This window comes from Poecile atricapillus, chromosome Z (genome assembly GCF_030490865.1).
Source record: "Poecile atricapillus isolate bPoeAtr1 chromosome Z, bPoeAtr1.hap1, whole genome shotgun sequence".
Lineage (NCBI taxonomy): Eukaryota > Metazoa > Chordata > Aves > Passeriformes > Paridae > Poecile > Poecile atricapillus.
In genome coordinates, this window is record NC_081289.1 from 70,496,920 (window position 1) to 70,520,333 (window position 23,414).

The 23,414-nt window shown below is 40.7% G+C and overlaps 1 protein-coding gene across 2 annotated transcripts; it reads right to left on the bottom strand.

Annotated features, from left to right (window-relative positions):
• Positions 1–732: 732 nt before the first annotated feature.
• On the bottom strand, positions 733–22,883 carry TMEM38B (transmembrane protein 38B). 2 transcript variants are annotated; one of them, XM_058827191.1, is made up of 7 exons: positions 22,588–22,883; positions 21,871–21,959; positions 12,714–12,870; positions 9,945–10,129; positions 9,066–9,153; positions 6,931–7,048; positions 733–5,050 (listed from the first exon to the last, which is right to left on the bottom strand). In XM_058827191.1, the coding sequence occupies exons 3-7, from the start codon at positions 12,818–12,820 to the stop codon at positions 4,844–4,846; spliced, it is 705 nt and encodes a 234-aa protein (XP_058683174.1). In that variant the 5' UTR covers positions 12,821–12,870; positions 21,871–21,959; positions 22,588–22,883; the 3' UTR covers positions 733–4,843. The 2 variants fall into 2 exon arrangements, with proteins under 2 accessions (XP_058683174.1, XP_058683173.1); XM_058827190.1 differs by lacking the exons at positions 21,871–21,959; positions 22,588–22,883 and adding an exon at positions 17,311–17,499.
• Between the last annotated feature and the right edge of the window lie 531 nt (positions 22,884–23,414).

Below are 23,414 nucleotides of genomic sequence, written 5' to 3' on the forward strand. Positions count from 1 at the left end.
ATGTTGTGGGATGAGCTCAGGATATGTTTGGCTTTCTGGACTGCCAGAAAACACAGCTGGGCCGTGTCCAGCCTCTCACCCACCAGCAATTATCGACAACAGGAGTTGTGCAACCCAGCTGCAGGTTCCTGTGCATAAACTATTTATCACACTAGATTGCAGTAGTTTTTATTTGGGATGCCATTTTGATCATCACATTCTACTTCCTGACTGCAGATAAAGCCCACTGGCAGATCAGTGTTCTTGCCTGGGAATATTAATGTATTTCTCTGTCAGCCTTCATACTGCTATCTATTCCTTGCTGAACAATTTCACACATTTCACAAAAGGCTTTTGATTGCTTAACAGAGCAGTTTTATCAGAACAAATGCAAATTACTATTTACAACACATTTTTGATTCTCATCTTGGCATTAAATGGTGTTTCTCTGTTGCTACTCATTTTAAGACTTCACTTAGACCTTTGAAATGAGGATTCACCTTATAAATTAAGAGTATTCACTCTGCGTAAATATTGCATTCACTGTCTAGACTGTTGGAAGATGTCAGATTTCAGCACTCCCATTTTGCTGAGCAGATTCAGATTCCCACAGAAGACAGATGTTTGAAATTCTTGAACAACTGTGTCTTGCCTAACAATACACTGAAGAATCGCATTTCAGATGATGGTACTGCTTGTGTGACATCCTCCCATCTCCACTTTTTTCCAATAAAATTAAATGGAGAAAACACAGAAGAGGAAAGCAAATAGCATTTATTGTCTAAAGAAACTTCAGTTCTGTTCCTGAAGTAAATTTTAAGGTATTCATTTTTAAAGAAGCTGGGTGTATTTAGTAGAAATTACTCCAAACAGCAATTGGTTTAATCAGGAACATGCCCTTATAGCCCAAGAATTGAGCTGATAAAGCAATTTCTTAATGACTTAGTTTATATAGGCACAAGACAGCTTCTTCTAATTTTACCAGGTTAATGACAAAATTACAGCCAACTAGTTCATGTGTGCAGCTGAATCTGACACACTTTACCAGAACAGTTATAAGAAATCGTTAAAATTCTCACACAGAGAAGTTTACCAGCAATACAGAACTATCAGCGTGAAAGTTGGAGTGTATTTAAGGCATCCTGGACACATTGTATAAATGTCTCAGACAGAATTCAGGGTAAACCCTGAGCAACTGGTTATCTTTTTCTGTGTCATAAAATGTAGTTCTCAGAACATTTGCATGTAGCTATTCAGCATGCAGCTCTTTTGAGCACCCATCCTTCAGCAGCATGTGATACCTTTAAACAAAAAGTTTTGTTTTCATGGTACTTAAAATAGGATGTCTGTCAGCTTAATTTGTGTTCTGTCTCACAACAATATACATTTTTTGTGTGTTGTGTATTACTTTTACGGTATAAGACAAGAAAGCATTTTTTTTAAAACAAAATTAATATTGTTGTCTTTAACTCTGAAAATTAATACAAAACATTTTATTTTTCCCTCTAATTGTAAACTTTAAAGACTTAGTCTAAGCATATTTTCACATTGACTCGGGCTGGGAATAGCCAGTTTTCAGGCAGAATTTCACAGATGTGTAACACAGTTCCATATCACAATCCCATTCTGTATGGTTCATGATTTAGAATACACCATTACACCTATTCAGAAAAACATCCAAAACTTTAAAAAACCATGGACAGGTGGCATGTGCTGGTGTTGCTTCATAACTAGTTGATTGTTAATTAGTTAATTGGCAGCTTCTATTTAATCCATGACATCAAGCTGCAAAAAAAATGAGACTCCAAGTATCTACAAGTATCTATAGTATCTATTACAAGTATTACACTGAACACTAAGTTTCAGTGTAACATGTAAGGAATATAACTGCTAGTTTGTCCAAAGAGTTTGGGGTGTTCTGTTTAATTTAAGTGTTAAAGAAAATAGTAATTTTAGCTTTCAAGGTACAGCACATTTGCAATGAAGTTGGATTTCAAACTGAGTTCAATGCTTTTGGTCATCACCATGGAAATGTGACTACTCAGGCACAAGAAATTTCTTTGGTACTTTTATTTTTCTTTTCTCTAAGCACAGCATTGGTGACAGCTTTTCTAAATTTAGAGATGTACCTGGAACTAGAACTTTGTCTTTTCAAATCAGATCTCCCTCCACATTCTCCTTACCATCCCTGCACAAAGATTAACCTAACCCCTCTTTGCTGAACAATACTCTGCAAAGCACTACTCTCTGAAGAAAATAGTCTAATTTTGTAAAAATCATTTATTCTAAAAAATTGGCACATCAATGAAAAGATTGCTCTGAAAAGATTCTATTCTTATGTATTGTAACATCTTTAAAATGCCAAAGTTCTCAGTTATGAAGTGTATGCCACTGAGAACTTCTTCACATATTGAGCAAAAAAAAAAGACACAACAAACAGAGAGCAGCAAGATTTCATCAAATGCTAATAAAAACTTTCAGTGCTTCTGACATTAAAGAGTGGTTTAGATTGGAACAGATCTTTAAGATCAAGTCAAGCATTAACCCAGAATGGTTAAGGCCAACATTAAACTATATCCCCATGTGTACCATCTACATATCATTTTAGACCCCTCCACAGATGTTTACTACATCGCCTCCCTGGACCAGTGCTTTTCACCCTTTCTGTGAATAAATTCTTCCTAATGTCCAAAGTAACCCTCCTCTGCCACAGCTTGAGGCCATTTCCCCTCCTCCTGTCCCTAAGAGCAGAGCCCAAACCCCCCCGGCTGTCCCCTCCTGGCAGGGACTTGTGCAGAGCCACAAGGGCCCCCTGAGCCTCCTTTTCTCCAGGCTCAGCCCCTTTCCCAGCTCCCTCAGCCCCTCCTGGGGCTCCAGCCCCTTCCCAGCTCCATTCCCTTCTCTGGGCACTCTGCAGCCCCTCCATTCCCTGTGCTGAGGGGCCCAGAGCTGGACACAGCACTCGAGGTGTGGCCTCAGCAGTGGCAGCACAGGGACGGGCACTGCCCTGCTCCTGCTGCCGCCCCACGGCTGCCACAGCCCAGGATGCCATCGGCCTCTTGGCCACCTGGCCACCCCTGGGCTCGTGTCCAGCCGCTGTCACCAGCACCCCCAGGGCCTTTCCCAGCTTGCCAGCCCCTCTGCCCCAGCCTGGAGCTGCAGGGGGTTGCTGTGAGCCAAGGGCAGGACCAGGCCCTGGCTGTGCCTCACCCCAATGGCCTCATCCCATGGATCCAGCCTGTCCAGACCCCTCTGCAGAGCCCTCCTGCCCTCCGGCAGAGCCACACTCCCACCCAGCCTGGAGCTGCCAGGAACTGACTGAGAGGGTCCTCCATCCCCTCATCCTGACCTTTGATGATGTTGGACAGGCCTGGCCCCAGCTCTAACCCCATGGGAACCCCACTGGTGCCCAGCCCAGCTGGATGTCCCTCCATTCCCCACCACTCCCTGGCCCTGCCCTCAGCCACTCCTTCACCCACAGAACAGGGCCCTGTCCGTGAGCAGCCAGCTCCTCCAGGAGATGCTGTGGGAGAAGGTGTCAAAGGCTTTGTAAAGTCCAGGCAGACACAGCCACAGCCTTTCCTCACCCCCTGAGCAGGTCACCTTGTCCCAGGAGGAGATCAGGTTGGTGAGGCAGGACCTGCCTCTCCTACACCCAGGCTGGCTGGGCCTGATGCCCTGGCTGTCCTGTTCCTGTTGCTGATGGCACTCAAGGTGATCTGCTCCATGGCCTCCCTGGCACTGACAGCAGCTGACAGACCTCTAATTCCCTGGATCCTCCTTCTGACCGTTCCTGTAGATATGTCTCACATTTTCCAACCTCCAGTTAACTGGGACCTCCCCAGTTTGCCTGGACTGCTGGTAAATGATTGGAAGTGGCACAGTGAGCTGGCTCAGCCAACTCCCTCAGCACCCCTGGGTGGATCCCATCCCACCACTTGGGAGTGTCTAGGTGCTCTAGCAGCTCACTGACCATTCCCTCATGGATTATAAGGGCAACATTCTGCTCCCATTCCTGTCTTGCACCTGAGGGTGCTCACTAAACAAGGTAAATGTACTGTCCAGTATTCTTCTTTCTACTGAAGTCTGTCTTTGAAAAGAAATAAGTGCATATGCTTGGAAAAAAAAATACAGGCAAATAATGTCTAGGCCCAAATGAAGCAAAAGATAACCACAAACCACTTGTAAAACACCAATGTGGCAAAAAACACCTACATCTCAAATACTTGTAAATAAAAAGTCCAACTAAGTCAACAAGAAAAATATTGCTATGTTTCTACTTGCTAACTGTTAAGATTTTTTTTAAGTACCAGATAATGTGCTCTCATTTTAAAACACTAAAAATATTTAAAAATACTTACTTTAAGAATGAAGAAAATCTAGACCAATGCAATGTGAATTACAACAATAATTCAGTTACTTTTCTAGTTAAAGGCATTAAATTGGTATATTTTTATGGTTTCACACAGTGCAATGTGATTAAGCCTTATCTAATTACTTTCTTATTTGGGATGTGCTACAGTGAACACCTGACAGTACAAATCAGTGATATCAAAAAGAAATATAAGAACTGGGGAATAGGAAGATGTGAAACAAGTGACACAGTAGAAAAAAAATATATACATGATTGTCACATTTTTGAACATATAAGCATTTGAAGTTATCATAAATACAAAAATTAGTAAACTTTTAACCACCATAAAAATTTGTAGTTTGAACTCACAAATCCAACATGTGCATTTACACATAGCTTACATAACACATTCCAAAAGGCAAACCACAACACAGCCCTGTTCTCATTTCCTTAGCCAGCCTAATCTGGAAGACAAACATCTTCATGACCATCACAAGGATTTTAAGCCACTTATTCTGTTTTCTTTGCTTGTTTTTTCTTAGCACTCTCATGGTGCTGCTCAGAAGGCTGGTCACAGACTGAAGAGCCGTTGGAAGATGTGGCACCTTCACCCTTCACTTTGGAAGGTATTTTTCGTGAGCCAAAAAACATTTGGCCCATTGCAGCCTCAAAGGGAGCAAGTGGAGAAGTTGCACATCTTGTCAACATCATTTTTACCTACGAAGAACAAGGATCAAGTTACAATAAAAGTTGTGATGGCTTTACAGGTAAACAAGTTCAAAGCTGAAGGGGTGTATGGCATTTTTAACTTTCTACACAACCATGAGGCTGTGCCACCACTAACAGAAGTCTGCTCATTTTAGCTGAAATTGGTCAAAAAATGCTTTTCTTTCTGACCAACACTCTTCAGACAGCTGTGAAGGGGATCTACAGGGAGGCCAGAGGGATTCTTCATCAGGAGCTGTAGCAACAAGACAAGGGGGAATGAATACAAATTGAAAGAGGGGAAATTTAAGCTGGATTCCAGGATTAAATTCTTTACTGTGAAGGCGGTGGGATAGAGGTTGCCCTGAGATGTTGCTGATACCCCAACCCTGGTAATGTTCAAGACCAGGTTGGATAAAGCCTTGACAAACCTAGCCTAGAAGAAGTCGTCTCTGCCCATGGTAGGGGGATAGAACTGGATAATCTTTGAGACCACTTCCAGCCCTTAACATTGTATGACTCCATGATTCTATGAGCTATACATAAACAATTTGCACAAAAACACTCTCTGTAAGATTGATCATCCTGACAGTAAATCACATTTAATGCCATATAACTAAGGTGAAGAGCAACTTTCATGTGTAAGTTTTGTGCCTTGTTCAAACTGAAAAACTGTAAACAGAGTGGCTTCCTTCCACCTAAATTGAAAGAACGGAATGTGTAAGGACCTGAATGTATAGGTGCATAACCAGATTTTAATTAGAATTCCAGACAGCCATAATCATTCCATAAAGTTCAGAGATTTAGGTGGACACCCCTTAGGACACATAACATGGAATCAGGATTGAAAAACCTGTTCTTCAGATCCAGGTACTGAACAAGTTAATATTGCAACAATTTCAACAGCTTTCAGAGACATGACAAGTTTATAAGAGATTTCATTAAAGGACTAAGCTAGATATACTGTGGCTTTATTACTTTGTTAGTGAAGTGGGTGGTAGAGTTCCTGACTGTCAGTACAACCATCAGTGTAAGGATTTAGTTACTCCAGTGTAACCAGACAGCCAGTTTCTGTGGACACCTGCAATTTGTCACTTCCAGAATAGCATTCCTCTCCCTCTCCATTCCCAGCATCCACAGTTCAACAATGCCTTTATCAGTTCAGATGGAAAATCAAGGACACAAGCTTCAAGTCTTGACTCCCTAAAGTAAATTCTGCAGAATTAAACTTGTCAGCTCCTTCCCCGAAAGGAGACTGGCAACCACACTTCCACACATTCTCTCGTCTGTTCAACACCAGCTCTGAAACTCTTAAAATTGTCAGATATCTGCTAACAGAGATTGCTTTCTTATAAACTAGTAATCCAGAAGAAAAGCATCATCCTGGAAAAGAACAAGGCTTAAGGGACTGAAGACTTCAATAGAGAAGTAGTGTCTATTTTATTAAAAATAGTTACAGCTACTTCAAAATAGTTTTGGTATGCTTTCCCTTCCCACCCAAACACTTATTTTGTGAACACTTTAAATCAAATGAGAATCCAGCTGGCTTGTTTGACAAACCCACTGGTGACAGCATAGGTACAGACAAAAGACAGAGAACAGGAGAGTTTCTTTCTACAAGAATAAGCTTTTTTTGAGATTACACACATACAAGCCTGGAATATCAAATATTGAGTGCCAAAATTCCTGATTTTTTTTTTTCTTTTCCTCCCCATCCCCTGCACACATTGAACAGAATCAGTATAACAGAACAGGTCTTCCATTCTGCTCGTGTATAGAACACTAAACACATTTCAGCAGGAGCTGGCCTTTCCATCCAGAAGCATGCATTTTGAAAATTTAATAAAATATTTTCTCTTATTTGGTCACTAGCAACACTTTCAAATTCTTACCTTGAAGACAACAAGAAAGATGGTGTATAAAAACATAAGGTTGTGTCTTGCTATTGGCAAGTATTGTCTGCGTTGCAGGGTGAAAAGAACTGCTCCTATCAAAGTTGCCTTCACAGGGCTAGAAATCAAACAAAGAATGTTAATTTCTCTTCTCTGCTCTACAGTGGAAGCTGTCTGGAAAGCAGTACATGTTCTTAGTGTGGAAAAGAATTGTCTCTGAATAGAACTAATGAAAACTTGTGCTAACAGTGGTAAGATCCAAAATCCAGCTATAACTAGATTAAGATTTTCACTTTATATACTATTACTATGCTTTCTGTCAATATATCATCAAGTCTGACACTACTTTGCACACCCAGCAAACTCCTATTTGACAAATACTCCTCAAATCAATGCTTCTATTCAGACTTTATATGTCAGTTTTATCATCTTCTTCCTCTCCCAACATGTTTTATTGTAAAGTCAAATTACAGAGTTCAACTACTTGGACTAGACATAAAAACAGGTTCCTATACTATACTGCAGGAGTTAGTTACTCCAAGGTGTTGAAGAGTAACATAGTCCAAGTCTTGATCCACTGTAACACTCCAGCAGCTCTGGGACAGTATCAGCTTAGACCTGACTGGAGCCAGGCCTGTGTAACCAGGTTTTGTCAGTACAGCTGTGCTGACCTGAGACATGCAAAAATTTCCAATCTATTTCCAGTTTACAGTAATCTTTGTTGTGGTACTAAATCCCCTCCTAGGTATGCAGACAGAAACCAAGAGATCTTTGGTCAGTTATTCAGAATTCTGTGCATTTCTTAATCTACATGTGACATGTGCAGGGGATAGTCCTGAATCCACCACATCCAGTGGTGACACTCCAGAGCATCTACTGTAGATCTGTTCTTCACTGTCTTTTCAGTAACCAAATTTTTTGGGCTCAAGAAGCCCAAAAAACAACCCTGTGTACACAGGTATCTCATCCATTTGCAGGATGTTTAATGTGTTTAACTCTGTAATTTAATTCAATTTAATCCTTTTAAGACTTATAGATAAACAAAACTTTTAAAATCTTTTTTGAGTTACTTTGCCCATCATGGAGAAGGCGAATATATGCAAGTGATACCAATCAGTAAGCATTGCTCTGGTGTTGCACCTGTAAAGACAGTTTGATTTGTGTCTAGAGTACTATTTTTGACAGTCACCTTTTCTTCTGGAAGTTTACTTTCAAGACTGCCATTGAGGCACTGACAAAAGAAAGAGGAATTCTAAATACTTAGAATTTCAGAAAAAAAACAACTAACACAATCCACAGAAAGTTTAAATATTACCAAAGAGAAGGCTACAAATGTCTCTCCTGTTATTCTGTGTCTAGGAGTGGCTGCTGAAAAGCAAGACAGCTTTTTAAAAAATAAAATTATTATTTTTAAAGACCTGAGTGTAACCTGGGAAAGATCAAAAGAATTTTAGGAAATTATCACAGTGACCTTATCTTGACTTACAATAATAGCTTGTGGCTTTCCAGCCTGTTTCAATTCTCATTTTACAGAGAAAACCAGGGGGCATGCAATATTCCTCATTCTTTGCTTCTGCAAGAGAAGTAACTTTTCCCATCTTGCAGGTCATTTCTGCTATACTGAATAACCAATTTGTACCTTCTCAAATAATTGGTGTCTTTGGAGGAAAATAGCACTGGCAGCAAAAGTAAGAGTGACAGTTCAAAGGAAGCCATCTTAGTGATACTCAGAACATACACCAAAATTCACTTGTGTATTTCTAGTACCTCTGTACTTTTATTTTTGATAGAAGACCATGTCCCTGTAAGAAAAACTGAGCCATTACTGCTTTCTAGAAACTCCCCACTAGGTCTTTACTACTTTCTGGCAAGTTTTGTTGACTTCTCTTCCCATTTGTAGCTCTTGGGCTATGAACATAAAATGGTTAAAATATCTCCTAAAAGTCCCAAAGACCCATCATCCCATCTTTTGAGGGTACACACCTGTCCTGGGGTGACAGGACAACACCAAAACAGAGTGCAAATATGTCTTAATGCATTTTTTTATTTTTGGCCTCAACCACTGAAAGTAAGCATCATCACAAGGAGTTAGCAAAACAACAGCTAACTTGTTGCAGTTTTTATAAAAAACTTACTAGGACATCTGCAGGAGCTCATTGGTTTCAGGTTTCCACACTCCTCTCACCAGCTGCTCAAAGTTGGAAATTAGGCCACCACCAGCACCTAAAATTGCAGAGATTTATGGCAAGTTTCCACTGAATGCTACCACTACTATGCCATTGCTCCCAGGAAAACTCATAACAGGTGCTAAATATGGCACCAAAACCCAGACTTAAATAGACTTAATCCAACTTTTCATGCAAACAAGATTCAAACAACAGCCACAAAACTTCAGAGTTTGAGATACTCAGCAAGAACCTCAGGTCTGCCTGTGACAGCATCTAAACTGATGCAATCATCACATTCCCATGTGTTGCTTCCCACAGCAGCACAGAATCAACCATAAACAAGAGCTGCACAACTACTTTCTGAAGTGACCCTGATGGTGGGGCTGCAAATACAGCTGTCAAGAAGGTGGCCTCTAGAGCTCCAAATGGCAGACAGGCAAGAAGGGTCATCCCCAGTTTTAAACCCAAGTCATGGTTATAATCCAAAAACCTAAGATAACCAGTTCTCTTCTTCAGCCTCATGCAGGGACGCAGCTCTGAGGCAATAACACTGTTGGAAAGTTCAGCAACAGCTACACAGAAGATTTACCTCTTTATTGTCATCAGCTGCCCATCCTACAAGTTCTTGTATGACTACTGAAGGGAACTTCCCTCAAAGCCCTTCAACGTCACCCTTAATTCAGGCAGAAAATCTGCAGCACAGGCTTTTTCCTTGAGGGGACATCAGATTTCATCAGGACTGCCACGCCCAGCACAGCAAAGATGGTGCTACAGTTCTGCTCAGGGGCTAGACATTTACACACCACTCCAAAACACCCCAAAGCCTCAGAACAAGATGCACATTACCTCTGGCCCAGCCCACAGCTACCATGACAAGCCAGGCATCTTTGTAGACAATGTCTGCATGTGCAATGCCATCTGTGATCTTCCAAGTCCTTGTCACTTCTTTCATTCCTGCCACCAGAAGACGAAGAGGCAGAAAGGAAAAGCAGCGGTAGAATATGTCTTCTGGGCAGTAAAACACTAGATACCTGAAAATAATCACAAAAAAAAAGTTAGCCACATTTTTGCTAAGGAATTATCTTTTCATAATCTTTAAAGATGTTTTTGGCATATGACTAGCAATGCTTGATATACTACTGACAACTCAAAGTCTTGTGGTACACATCTTGGAACAAATTTAAAAAGCTTCTGAGTATGCCTGAGCTTTTGCACCAAAACCAAACACTATTGCCTCATTGTCCCAGAGAAGAATCCATTAAAGTCCATGTGAAATAGCTTCACATTTTTCCAACTGTTCTACAATTTATATAATCACATTTTTATAATCTAAGTTACTAAAGTGGTATCTGATTGACTTTGTGTGGTTTGAGTTTATTTTGTGAGTTATATTTCATTTAGTTTTGTGTAGGGGGTTGTTTTGTTTGGTTTTTTTGGGTGGTAAAAAGAGTAGTAAATTAAATGCTGATTCTGTGCTTCCAGACTGTAGGTACCTGGAATTATATAACCTCAGCAAGAATGCCTCCACTAGTTAGTGTCAGGCTAGATGAAATGCATGGCTATTTTTAAACACATCTAACATCTTAGTACTCACCAATTCTAGCTTTTCCAGCTTGCCAATTACAAGCACACTTCTTTATTCAAAGCACTGAAAGAACACTACTCAAAATACCTTTGATCAACTTGCTTTTAAAACCAAGTAAAGATGGCTTTTAACTGTCTTAACTGTTTTAACTGTTGTTAAATCCTAAGTGACAGTAAATTTTAGAAGATTAGATTATGTAGTGTTTTACTGTATCTCCTCAATAATAAACTAAATTCAGTTCTTACTGAGACATTCACAAAAACCCAATCAAGATTAAGTATCTGGATTAAATTATTTTAAGTAGATTAATTCAGCACAGGAGTAAGAGTGTAATAATTGCATAAGAGCAGAGAAAGTGTTTAAAAAGAAGGATAACTTTTTGTTATCTTAAAGAAAATAATAAAGACACTTCGCTTTAAGGTTTTAGATCTCAATCCTGTCTACCAAGAATTTTTGAGGCCTTTCCAGATGTCTCTGTATGCAACCAGGCTTCAGCCAAAGATGCAGAGGGAGGATGTATTTTAGAGGCTACTGCAAGAAGCCATTTAAGCCACCTACTCACCAGACAGCTCACACCAGAATTGATTTCCATCTGCAGGATGTGAGTTTAGAACCCTGAAGCACTGGAGACAAGACTGAGGCTGGCACTGAAGGCCCACCACAACATTCGTGCCTGTAATCTCTGCTAACAGTAGATGCCGCTGTCCTACAGACTATTTACGAGCATTCCTCAAGCCCAGAACAACTTCACTCACTTTCCAGTTCCAAGCACGGCTTGGGGAATTTCATTTTGCATGATCTGGGACCAGGAATTAAGGTCAGGAATTACACTCAGGAAGAGGGGATTTTGTAAAGCTGGACGCTTAAAACGTTTTGTAACATTCATAGCACCCCACTAAAACCCTCTTTAAGTTATGCATTACAAACCATATTTGACCACAGTGACTTAAACAGAAATCCTGTTCTCTTCAAGCGCAGCCCTAGCTCATGGCACTTGATGAAACAAGCAATCAGTCAGCTCACATCAGACTAACAGAACTACAGGCAGGTTCTGTAAGCTGTGTTAATAATTCACTAATTAATACATATTATTAATTTCACCCATTTGCCTAAATCCAATATGTCATCTCCTATTGCAACACAAAGACCACAAAACTATACATATTCCCAGACAGATAGGAACTTTCTTTCAGTTTAATGAATTTGCAGTTGTAAAACTTATGGGGCTACTGGAACTAAAGGATTTTAGGCAGGCCAGACTATCCAAATACAGTGATTGAGGTTTCTAAATTCAAAACCCCACTGCTGCTCATAATTTTTGTTAAGTTTGAAGTTTTCTTCAAAGATCACTTTCTGGAACAAATGAACTCCACTTGAAGGCCACATTTATATGAAAATAACTCCAGAATCCTTTTTTCTTTTTTTTTTTTTTTTTTAATTTTTTAATTCCAAAGCTTGCCAAATTTCCTCATACTTGATTCAATCATACCATTCAGCTGGCTACTGTCTTCTGCAACAACACCCACCCATCTGGGAAGGAAAGAAATACTGAAAAAAAAATATATGTGTCTGGTAGTAGGAACTGGAGGAAAGATGTGTCTTGGAACCTCAGTTACAAGAAAGTCCAAAATTTTTACATCAGCCAGGTTCTGGGCTTCAAGAGCTACTTTTGCAAAACTTGACTGTTTTTATTACATACCTGTGTTCAGCCAATCAGCAACTGAATTAACTTTATTAAAAAATGATGTTTTCAGCTGTTTGACCAGCATACTATAAAAACCTGAGGCAAGTCTAATCTAGCAACAGAGCATTTTGTAACACAACAGGCTCTAAGAGATGCTCTCTATTCCCAAAGAACAGGATCAAAACAGCTGCTGTGACCCTCTGGATGAAGAGACAACATCCAAACCCACAACACTTCTAAGTAAAAATTATGATTCACATAGAACCTTAATGGTACAGTGTCAGTTTACAACATACAGCTTCCTTAGAGCCAATATTACTCATTCTACCCCATTGTGGCTGCTTACCAGACTGAGGATGCCAGTAGAATATTTATGGTCTTTGCCAGAAATGCAACTGGAGGTTCACCAAGCATCAAGGAAGACAAAACTGAACCCCCAAAGCAATAAAGCATTGCACTAAACCAGCAGGCCAATGGACTTCGGACCGACACTTCTACAACTCCTGTGGGAAAAAAACCAGTAATAACAGTAACAGCATAAACAGAAATGAAAACTGAATAATAACACCATGTTTTAAAGGTCAGCATTTTTCAATTTAGTTCCTTCAGGTAATGAAAAATTCTCCAGCAATTGGCAGGCTCTCACAGGAAAATTTTCCAGAAATACAAACCTAAGGGTACGGTGACTTTAACCTACACCTCCTAAACAGAAGTGAAAGGCTGACAAAGTGTTCCCTGAACATCTTTTGTGCATTAGTTTGTTATATCTGGATACCATGAAGAAAAGGCTTTCAGAGCATGGCAGCAAGGTCCTGTTGTTAACAGCCTGACACAGGAACACACTTGCTTTCAAATTTGTATTAAAAACACCTAAGTGGCTTATCTAAACAGGATTGCTAACATTTAGAGGGTTATTCTAGGAATCCCATTTCTGCTTTTGAGTGTTCCAAGAATTCAAGGTAACTGTTTTGCCTTCTTTCTTTGTAATATGGGGCTGTGATTGCTGGCCAAAACGAAAATGCCATCCAAAGTAATTATCAAATCGTTTTCACCTGCACTCTCAAAGAGGAAAAAAAGGTTACCTTGAACTATAATAATAATAAATGTAAATTTCCCTAATTATTAAAAGGTTGACAGTTTTGTTTATTTCATTATCTTTAAAATAAACTATCCTTTTAAAATGCAAGGGAACTATGCCAAAAAGAGTACTTAATATTAAAGGATTATACTGGAGGTAATGGGAAATATTAACCATTTTCAGAGGAAAACAATAATTTACCAAAACTGGAAACATCCTCAAGTAGTTGTTTTGATTATTTCCTTCTACTTTAGAAGTTCAGTGTTGCCAGAACTTCCCCTTTACACTGGTTCTGAGCTCTGTTTGCATGATTGAGTTTAATTTTCTGAAGTCCAAAGGCTGAAGTTCACAAAAGCACTACTGTCTGCCCCAAAATGAAATTTGTCATCTGTCCCCAGTTCAGAGTAGAAGCTTTGGTTTAACAGGCACTTCTGTAGGAAGAGAAGCTTCTTATCCAAGATGAGAGGCTCAAACATTTAAAAAAACATACAGCACTCTCAAAACAATTCACTAAATATATTAACAAGACTGTTCCAGTTTTAGTGCTGGCATAGATAACAAGTACTGCAACACTATCTAAATGTCCTGATGCAGCCAACTTGTAAAAATGAGCACTCCTAAGCATTACAGAATACCTGAATATAAAATAATATCTCTTTTATTTTTAACTATTTTGTAATTTATTTTTCAAATAGCAGTACCTGGTGCTCAAGGAAAGACACTTGTAAAATATTAATGGCTTGTATTTACTACTTTTGGAGTAAGTTTAAAATTAGGTATCTATTCTCTCTTCAGATCCATTTCCTGCCTTCCAACAATGACTAGCTTCTCCACATTTCCTTTTCCCCACAACTAGCAGCAAGTGGCTTTCAGTTTTGAGGGCACATCCAGCTTTCTCTCTACAAGTAAGCTCCGAAACGATGCAGGTAAATTTCTTCATTTTACAAGTAAAAGGTCAAGAAACTGGAAACTACTGCACTTCAATATTTTTCTGTCAGTCAGCTCTAGAAATGGATCAAATGCCTGTTTTTAACAATTCATACCTGCTTTCTTACAAGGAATATACCCAATACAGAAGGCAATGGGGCAAAAAACATTGATACTAATTTAAATATCATCTTAGCATTGCTACCTAAATTATGACTGGGGTGTAGCCTTTCAGAAGACAAAGTCAGTTTTAAGTAGGTCACATGTTTTTATACAAAGTGGTCATTTATATTTGTCCTCTGATGCATCCTCTAAAATTAATGAGGCATCACACTGCCACGCAATGGTGAATCGGCCAGAAGGCCACAAGCCCTGCAGATGTACACTTCAGAAAGTTAAGGAAAGGTTTCAGAACACAAGGACTGATTTTGAATGAAGCTTTAAATATCATTCCTGAACAACAGTAACATTAAAAGGAAAAAAAAAAAAAAAAAACAAAACAAACAAACAAAAAGAGAAAACACACCAAAAAAAAAAAAAAAAGACAAACCCAAACATCATAAAACAAAAAACAAAACAAACAAAAATACCCAAACAAACAAAAAAACCTTACCAACTAACTATTTCTGCCAATAAGATTATATCTGCTTTAAACTCTTCAGAATAAAAACAGGTAATAATGCATATTACACGCACATCTAGTGAGCAAACCAGGAGGATATGCACAAGTTTTTTCTAGTAACCCATTCAACTATATACAAATATCATTAGTTAAGATAAAGGATTTATAGAGTCAGACTTAACACAGAAAAATTATGCTGGAGAAATAATTTCTCTTCAAATCACCTGAAACACATCACAAAAAAAATGCCAGAAACAAACCAAATATGGCACATCAACACCTTTTGCTGTCTCTCTATCCCAAAAGAAGGAAATTGCCTGTCCTACAAGTGGCTGGAGTTACAAACTAGCAACTCCTAAGCCATCCTAAGAGCAGTAATCAAGAACTCTTCTTTTAAAACAGGCAGAAAGCAACAACTTGGTTGTCACTGCTGCAGTTTTCCAGACACAAATGGGCAAGAAAGCCTGACCAGGAGGGTTGGAAAAGTCCCAGGTAGTGTGCACCCATCCATGATCCAAATGCCCACACTGAATCTGATTTTAAGCAGTGGGGGTGGGTTGGTATTTTAATGAGACAGTAATCTGGGATAAAGCAAATGTAGCTGTAACTTGACCACACACTTCTTACATCACCAGGCACTCATGGCCCGTTATTTCCCTGTCAAATATAGCTACTGTTTTAAGTTTCCAAGAAGAACATGAAGCCTAGACAGCGTTAATTGACAATAATATATCCATACTGAGTATTCATAATAACTGCTATTTCAGTTATGATTTAATACTCAGTTCAAACCTCTTGGGAAGTGAGAAACAGGCCAGCAGGCAGGCACCTGGATTAGAGTTATTAATTCCAAGTGCTAGAAAATACTCAGGAGTTCTGAACTACCAGCTATTAAGCCAAGAAGAAAAAAATAAATAGGAGCATGGATCTGACCAAACTTCTGACAGCAATTTTACTTTCTATAAGTGTTGCCTCACTAAAACTATGCTGATGCAAAGCAAAGAGGCCTCTCATCCTGGTTTTTAGGTGTGCCCATTCCAGAGAAAAATTTAAAGGTATTGCATGTCAAAAATCATGTCAAAAAGTCCCTTTCTAAATGGAACAGACACATTACACTATGCCACAGCACCCATTAAAAATTTTAGCAGCATTAATAAGGTGAAGATTCTAGAATACATAAGGACTTTTATACCAGCCTTCACAGTCTGTTAAGTGCACTTCATCAGCAGAAGGTCAAAATTCACCTTGGAACATTTAGGAAGGGACCAAAGAACAAGCTCCCACTAAACAAACAGTGCAGAGCCCTATAAATCTGAGGCAAGTAGCAGCTCCCAAATTTGCACTATAATCCCAAAAGCCAGCTCAGTTTCCTACACAGTTATCACCTGGGATACACAGTTACTGTAAACATGCCTAAACCCACACCACAAGTAGCTTAATTCTAAACGCTGAAACAAGGCCAGTGTCTACACTGTTACGTTTGTAAATGTAAAACAGCAAAAATCAAATCAAAACAAAACAAAAACAAAACAAAGCAAAACAAAAACAAAAAAAACCAAAAAACAAACAAACAAACAAAAAAAAAAAACAAAACAAAAAAAAAAGCCAGGCTTGGGGTTAACAGCCACAGTGTAGAAGATTTTCTGGAAGAGAGCATGTAGAGACTGAAATGCCATGATGTGCTTTCATTCAAAACCTCGTTAGCAGAAGTGGAAAGCTTTGCTAAATTCACTTTACTATCCTTGGGGTACAAGCCACTAGCGCAGGACCCACCCGTGAGAGTCCTGAGCTGTTTCCTACAAGGCTGAATGGCCTTAAGGCCCCTCTGCATAAACCAAAGGATGTAAAATAGCCCCTCAGATGCAGTTCTGGGCAGAGATATTGGCCTGTGTTACACATGCCTTCTCTGCACCCATAAACCGAACTTGGAGGGGCCTCAACCCTTTTACTCCCGAGACTTTAAAACAGAAACAAATGCATAACTGAATAAAAATTAAAAGGTTTCCAACAAAACTCTTGTTTGTTTTCGCCAGCGCCTCTTAAGTTCTGGCAGGCAAGAAAAGCTTGGCTGGGTGTCTTTTGCGGGAGGCGAGACATCGCTTATGGGCAGATGAGCTAATGCAAGCGGCAGACAATCCCATTTGCACGGCCATGGGGTAACCGGGTCGGAGGCTCCCCTGGGCACCCCATCCTCAGCCTGCCGGGACGGGGCACCCCGCGGGACACACGGGGAGCAGGGCCGGGGGAGCACGGGGGAACACCGGCATTGGGGTGGGAGTGTGGGGTGTCCGCCCCGTCCCGTCTCGCCCCGCTCACCCCGCTGCTCCTTCAGCGCCAGCACGGAGGCGACATAATGCGCCAGGTCGAAGAAAGGGAACATGCGGAGGCGGGAGAAGCTCAGCGGCACCTGCCACAGCTCCATGGCAAGGCACGGAGCTCCCGGAGCGGCTGCCTGGGACGGGAGAAGGCAGGAAAGCCCTCAGGACGCGGCTTGGCCGCTCCGGGCCGCCGTCAGCGCGGGGCGGGGCGGGCGCGGCGCCTCACGGGCCAGTGCCCTCCCTCGGCCCCGCAGCGGAGCTCGCCGAGGTGCCGGCCGTGGCTTTTGTTTGCCTTTTTTTGGTCAAAATACTGATAGTCCTGCTCCATGCACAGTTGGAGATCGGTTGTGGCCTCCCTCAGAGCCCTTCCTGCGCTGCTTCCCCTGCGCACCTCGTGCACAGGTCGCTACACTTACCCTGATACAGTATATTTTTTTCTCTTTTTTTTTTTCTATCTTACTGAATACTTCTGAAGCTCGTCAAGAGTATTTAGCATTACCAATGTGTACGGTGGTTCCACGTGTGGGCTTTCCCAGGTTGATGCCATCTGTTCATCAGTTACTGAGGGTATTAATATTCTCCAGATCCTATCAGAGCTCAGCAGAAACACCTTAAATGCATCTTTGCATCCGTTTTAATAGTGAAGGCTATTGCTAACTTTGCCTCCTTAAAGTTCTGTGTCCAGCACTGCACCAATCCCACAGTATTTCTAGCAAAGCTGGTTTGCTCGTGAGCTACCCAAGAGAAACATTTTCAAAGGTCTGCTAGCTCCAAGATACATGGCATTTGCTTTTTCTGTGTTCACCAGACTAGCTAACTCAAAGATCTGAAGGAAGTTCATGTAATCAGGATTACATGTTAATCCTATATGAGGATACAGGATGGCTGGGGTTGGAGGGGACCTTAAAGCTCATTCATGGGCAGGGACACCTTCGTCTATCCCAGTTTTCCCCAAGCTCCGTTCAGCCTGGCCCTGCACACTTCCCGTGGAATTGGGCAGCCACAGCTTCTCTGGGCAACCTGTGCCAGGGCCTCCCCACCTTCACAAGGAAGAATTTATTCCTTTTATCTAATCTGAACATATTCTCTTTCAGTATGAAGTTATTCCCCCTTGTCCTCTCATTATGTGCCCTTGTAAACTGTCTCTCCATCTTTCTGACAGGCTCCCTTTAGGCATTGGAAAGCTACAATTTTGTCACAATGAAGCCAAGGTATACCCATTTGTCACTGTTTTTGATGGAACACTGTTAAGGTTTGTTGTTCTCATCTTTTCTGCATATTAACTGTTTTTTCTCCTCCCTCTGGAGATGGAGATTAAGTTTACTAGTTTCTTAATTTTTGTCTGGTTTTCCCTACTAAATTTTCCCTGATTTGTTTCTGTCTCTTCCATTCAGTTTCCACATGCTGGTGAAAAGAACTTTTAAAGGCTCTAAGTTTTGCACAATGTATGGTGAAGTTAAGCAAAGCAGTCTGAAAATGTGCAACTTTCACAGGTGCTCTTGAACTTGTTCTTTGCCTACCAAGATCTAATTTCAGGAAATAACTGAAATTGTAGAATCATTCTGGAGAAAAGATTTATGCCATTCAACATAGCAAACACTTGACCTTTTCCCAGAATAATTTCAGCTTGCTATGAATAGACAGCTATTATTTTCATCGATTTGCCTTTTATCAATACCACATTCACAGAAGAAGTTCCTATTCTCAATGTCTGTTCCTTTCTGTGCATCCAGTGACTCATTTGCTCCCTGAGAATTGACCCATGTGCATGCAGCTCATTTCTATTTCCTGGCCATTTCCATCTTCATTTCATCTATTTGAAGAGATCCTAATTTAGTTAAAGTGATCTCTTACTAGCTTTTGTCATTTACAAATCTAATTTTTATTTTCTCTTGTGCTTGTGCATAGACACAGAAACCAGAGTTTGTTTTCTAGAGCAGAATATCTACTTGCCCCAGTTTATAGGTAATAAGACACAATATATTAGTAAGCTGCATTCTCTGCAGTTCAGCATCATTTTGTTTCTCCCTGCACAGGGCTGTGTGTCCGTGCAGCTGTAGCCGGGGAGCTGCTGACGGGATTTAAAATGATGTATCTTTTTCACTCCTTGCAGTACTGGTTTATCCCCACTGAGTGGCATCTGTTCCATTTCTAGGCAGCGAAAAATACTCAGGCTATCTTGTATCTGATCATAGAAGGAGAGGGAGGGAAATGAAAAAATGGCAGTGACCAAAGGAAACCCACAGTGACACAAAAAAAAAGTCACAATTTGGGCCAGCAGCATCTGCCGTGCAACTACCACTGTGCCTGCAACTTGTGTAGATATACCCAAATTCTTCAACATGTCTTTAACGTATCACATGAGTGATACCTCTACTGATGGTGTTTTGCAGCAGATCAGCAACATCTGTCTGAACTTTCAATTTTTAGTCAGGTCCTCAAATGCATAACACTGCACTGTCACTGCACCTGAGGTGTTGCTCTCCAAAGCTGAGTTGTGCTGGTTTGGGCTGGGGTAAAGTTCATTTCCTTTCCAGGGCCGGTGTGGGGCTGTGTTTTGGATTTGTGCTGAACTCAGGGGAGATGGTACAGAGATATTTTTGTTATTGCTGAGCAGGGACTGCACAGAGCTAAGGCCTTTGCTGCTCCTCATGCTGAGGAGACCCAGCCTGGACAGGTGACCCCAGCTGGCCCCAGGGATGTTCCAGACCATGTGACACCATGCTCAGTGTATCAAGTGGAGGGAATAAGGAATTGAGGGGATATTTGCCATTTGATGCCGTGATGATGCCATTTGTTCCTCCCAAGTCACTATTCTGTGTCATAGGACCCTGGTCTGTTGGGAATGGTTGAACACCAACCACGGCAAGCAGGGAATTCATTCCTCGTTTTGCTTTGATTGTGTGAGCAGCTTTTGTTTCCCCTATTAAACTATTGTTATCCCAATCTGTGAACTTTAACCCTTCCAGTTCTCTCTCCAGTCCCTCTGGTGGGAGAGTGAGAGAGTGGCTGCATGGGGCTGGGCTGGTGGCTGGGGTTAAACAACACAGAGGTAGCTGGTGTGGAGGTGGATCTCATAGCACTGAGATATGGAAGCATGTTAACCACTGCAGTTAAACAAGAAAGATGTTTTGGTGAGTTTTCTACCTCCAGCTCCAGCAGGAAATAAGAGCAGCAGTTTCTCTAAATTTGCTGGTAACCAGGGAGAGATTCCTGTGTATTCAGAGTGGCATCTTAGCAGAGCAGAGAACAGAGGAAGCCACCAGAGAGAAATCAGACCACAGAACACAGTCTGTGTAATAAAAGCAGAGTAACAAATAAGAAAACTTAAAATTTGATCAATTTCCCATCTGTTCTGGATATCTCAGCAATAATTTAAAGACAGCAGGGGATAAAACACCTGCAATAATCCTGTTCATCCTTGAGCCAAGTATACAAATGCTGGGAGAACTGTGACAGTGCAAACTGATGGTATTAGTGTGTAAGCTAGGTAGACTTGTCTCTGTGTGAGTGTGTGAAACAATTTTTTGTGTTTTGCTGATTTTAACTGGAAGAACAGATGCCACTTTCTTCATTTACTGGGAGCAGGCTAATAATGAGACCCGAGCAGCACACTGTGCATGTAAGAATTTTAAAGATGGACTGCTGTGTTGTATGAGTGGAAAGCTCAACCTGAAATCAAGGCACAAGCCTGAACTGAATCTCTTGCCCAAGGAATGCTATCCTGACCTTAAAAAACCCGACTGTAAACACCTGCCGAATAGTTACCCAACCTGCACATTCTCCAGAGTACTTTTCAGCAGGATTATGCTAATTCTGTGTTTGGAAAAAAAGTTCTGTGTACTTAGGATGGAAGTATAGCTGGTGAAATTGCAGCTTAATGTGGGATATGTTTATTTAGTGTTTTATTTTGTAATGTCTATTGGAGTCCTACAGGCAGTGGCCTGGAATTCAAAAATGGTGCCTTAAGGGAAAAAAAGGAGGACAACTTCTTTAGTACAGGTTATCAGTATGCATCAAAACTCCTACTTCTCCAAATCAGGAAATTAGAAATAATCTCTTCCTATGCATTACTAGTTTAAGTTTTTTTTTTATCTCAGACTCAATTCTGTGCATCAAAATCCAGTCAGGTGAAAATAGTTTTGTCACAATATGGAAATGGACATTTCCACTTTCTGTTCTCATCCTGCTGTGTTTGTGATTTGTAGCCATGTGTGACACTGCTGTCTTCTTCCAAACAAATTCTTGCTCTGCTCCACAGTTTTCTGCCTTGTTTCCTTGTTTTCCAACAGTCTTTTATCCCCATCAAGCTGCTTATGTTGATCTAGAACATTTTCCTCTCTCACCAGCACCATATATTCATCAAACCTGCATATTTCTTTTAGTGTCACTCCCCACAGCTTGCCTGATTTTCTTGCTTTCTCCATGCCATCATCAGCATTTACTCATGGCTCAGTACACCTGTCAGTCTCTAAGAATCTGATTATTCATTCCACTTTTGTCACCTTACTTGTGCGTGCCTTCAGTCAATACCCCTATACTCAGGCCCCACCGTTACCTTTTCTCACCTTCCAGCTTCATCACACCGGTTACCCTCCTTTTCCAGTTTTCCTACAAAAGGTCTGGTCCTGTCTCCTTTCAGATTTTCTGAAAAAAAAATAAAATTGAGAAAATAAAACATAGGAAGTTCAGACAGCAAACTTTCTTCTAACACAACATTGCTCTGTTGTTTGTTTTTGGTTTTTATTCCTTCCATGCTGGTTAGTGCCAATCTAAATTGCAAAGTGCAGAAATAATGGCTTTTTTAAACTGAGGAGCAGTGTTGTTTGACTTACATCCACCTCAGATCCATCCTCCCTCATGCCATATTAGATTTTCACAAGTATTTAAGCATCCATTTAAATTTTCTCTTACAGCCTTTGAAGCAGCAGCACTGTTTTCATTCCTAGGTGAAGCATAGGACAGTAGCAGCTGTAGCCAGTTCTGCTGGCTCTATCCAAGAGTTCCCTGGTGTCTACCCTTAGGTCATGGACACACAAGTAGGCAAAAGTGTGTGCTTCAGGCCATGGATGTGTACAAAAAGAGTTTGTATGTCTTTAAAATAAATACTCCAGTATTTTGTATCTTTGTTGCAGTAGTAAACTCAGTCATGATTTTACATGGAGTTGAATTTGGATTAACAAAAGTTAGGATCTTGGCTGCTATGCCTCTCCTTAGCATATCTCATTCCTTAACAGCATTCTTTTTGAAAGGAGTGGATTTTAACTTCTATTACCTTGTTTATCTCTCTACTGCATCATTAGATATATCTCCTACTGATTAGTTGATGGGACTGAGACAAGCTCCAACCGCCTGTTGATCCAACCAAGGTTCAAAGGATTCCTTTCCCTGCTGTTGTGACTTCCCATCAGCAATGGCATGCAGGAGTGCAGTACTGTCACTGTCCTGTAATGTCCCCTGGGTGAGCTTTTATTGATTGTATTGACTTGTGGTTCAGCTCCAGCAAACACTGAGCAGCCTCCCTGTCCACTCAGTAAGTACATGACTCTCAGGACTGGGTGCTCAGTACACCTACTGTGCCTTTCATCACTGTAGGTAAAGCAACAGCTGTGGGCCTGCTTCATCCAGCTGCTCAGGATTTTCTTTTCCTGGAAAAACACGTCAGTAATAGTCACTGCTAGCTAGTTTCAAGGTTGTAATCAATCACAGCTGTCAATACATTCTTCACGTATTCTCATTACATATTAACAGCATATGTCACAATACTACTTAATAGTTTCAAATGAGGTCAAAGCCCACTGCATTAAACTCTCTCTATATATATACATATACAGCAAAATAAACCTCCTTGCTTATTGTAATTCACTATTTCTATTAAAAAAACCTAAGAAAAGCAGTAATCTGGGGCAGGCCATCCCTCAGGTCAGGAGAAAGACAAGGGGACAGAACAAGACTTTCTCGTCAAGATTATGCTGCTTACTGTGTTTATATACTTTGTCAAATCCTTGCCAGTCTGGTCTCACCCAAGAGCTGCTGTGGATGGGAAGAAAAGGATACAGGAAGACCTCAAACAGTACAAATGACCAGGGCTCAAACTACTCC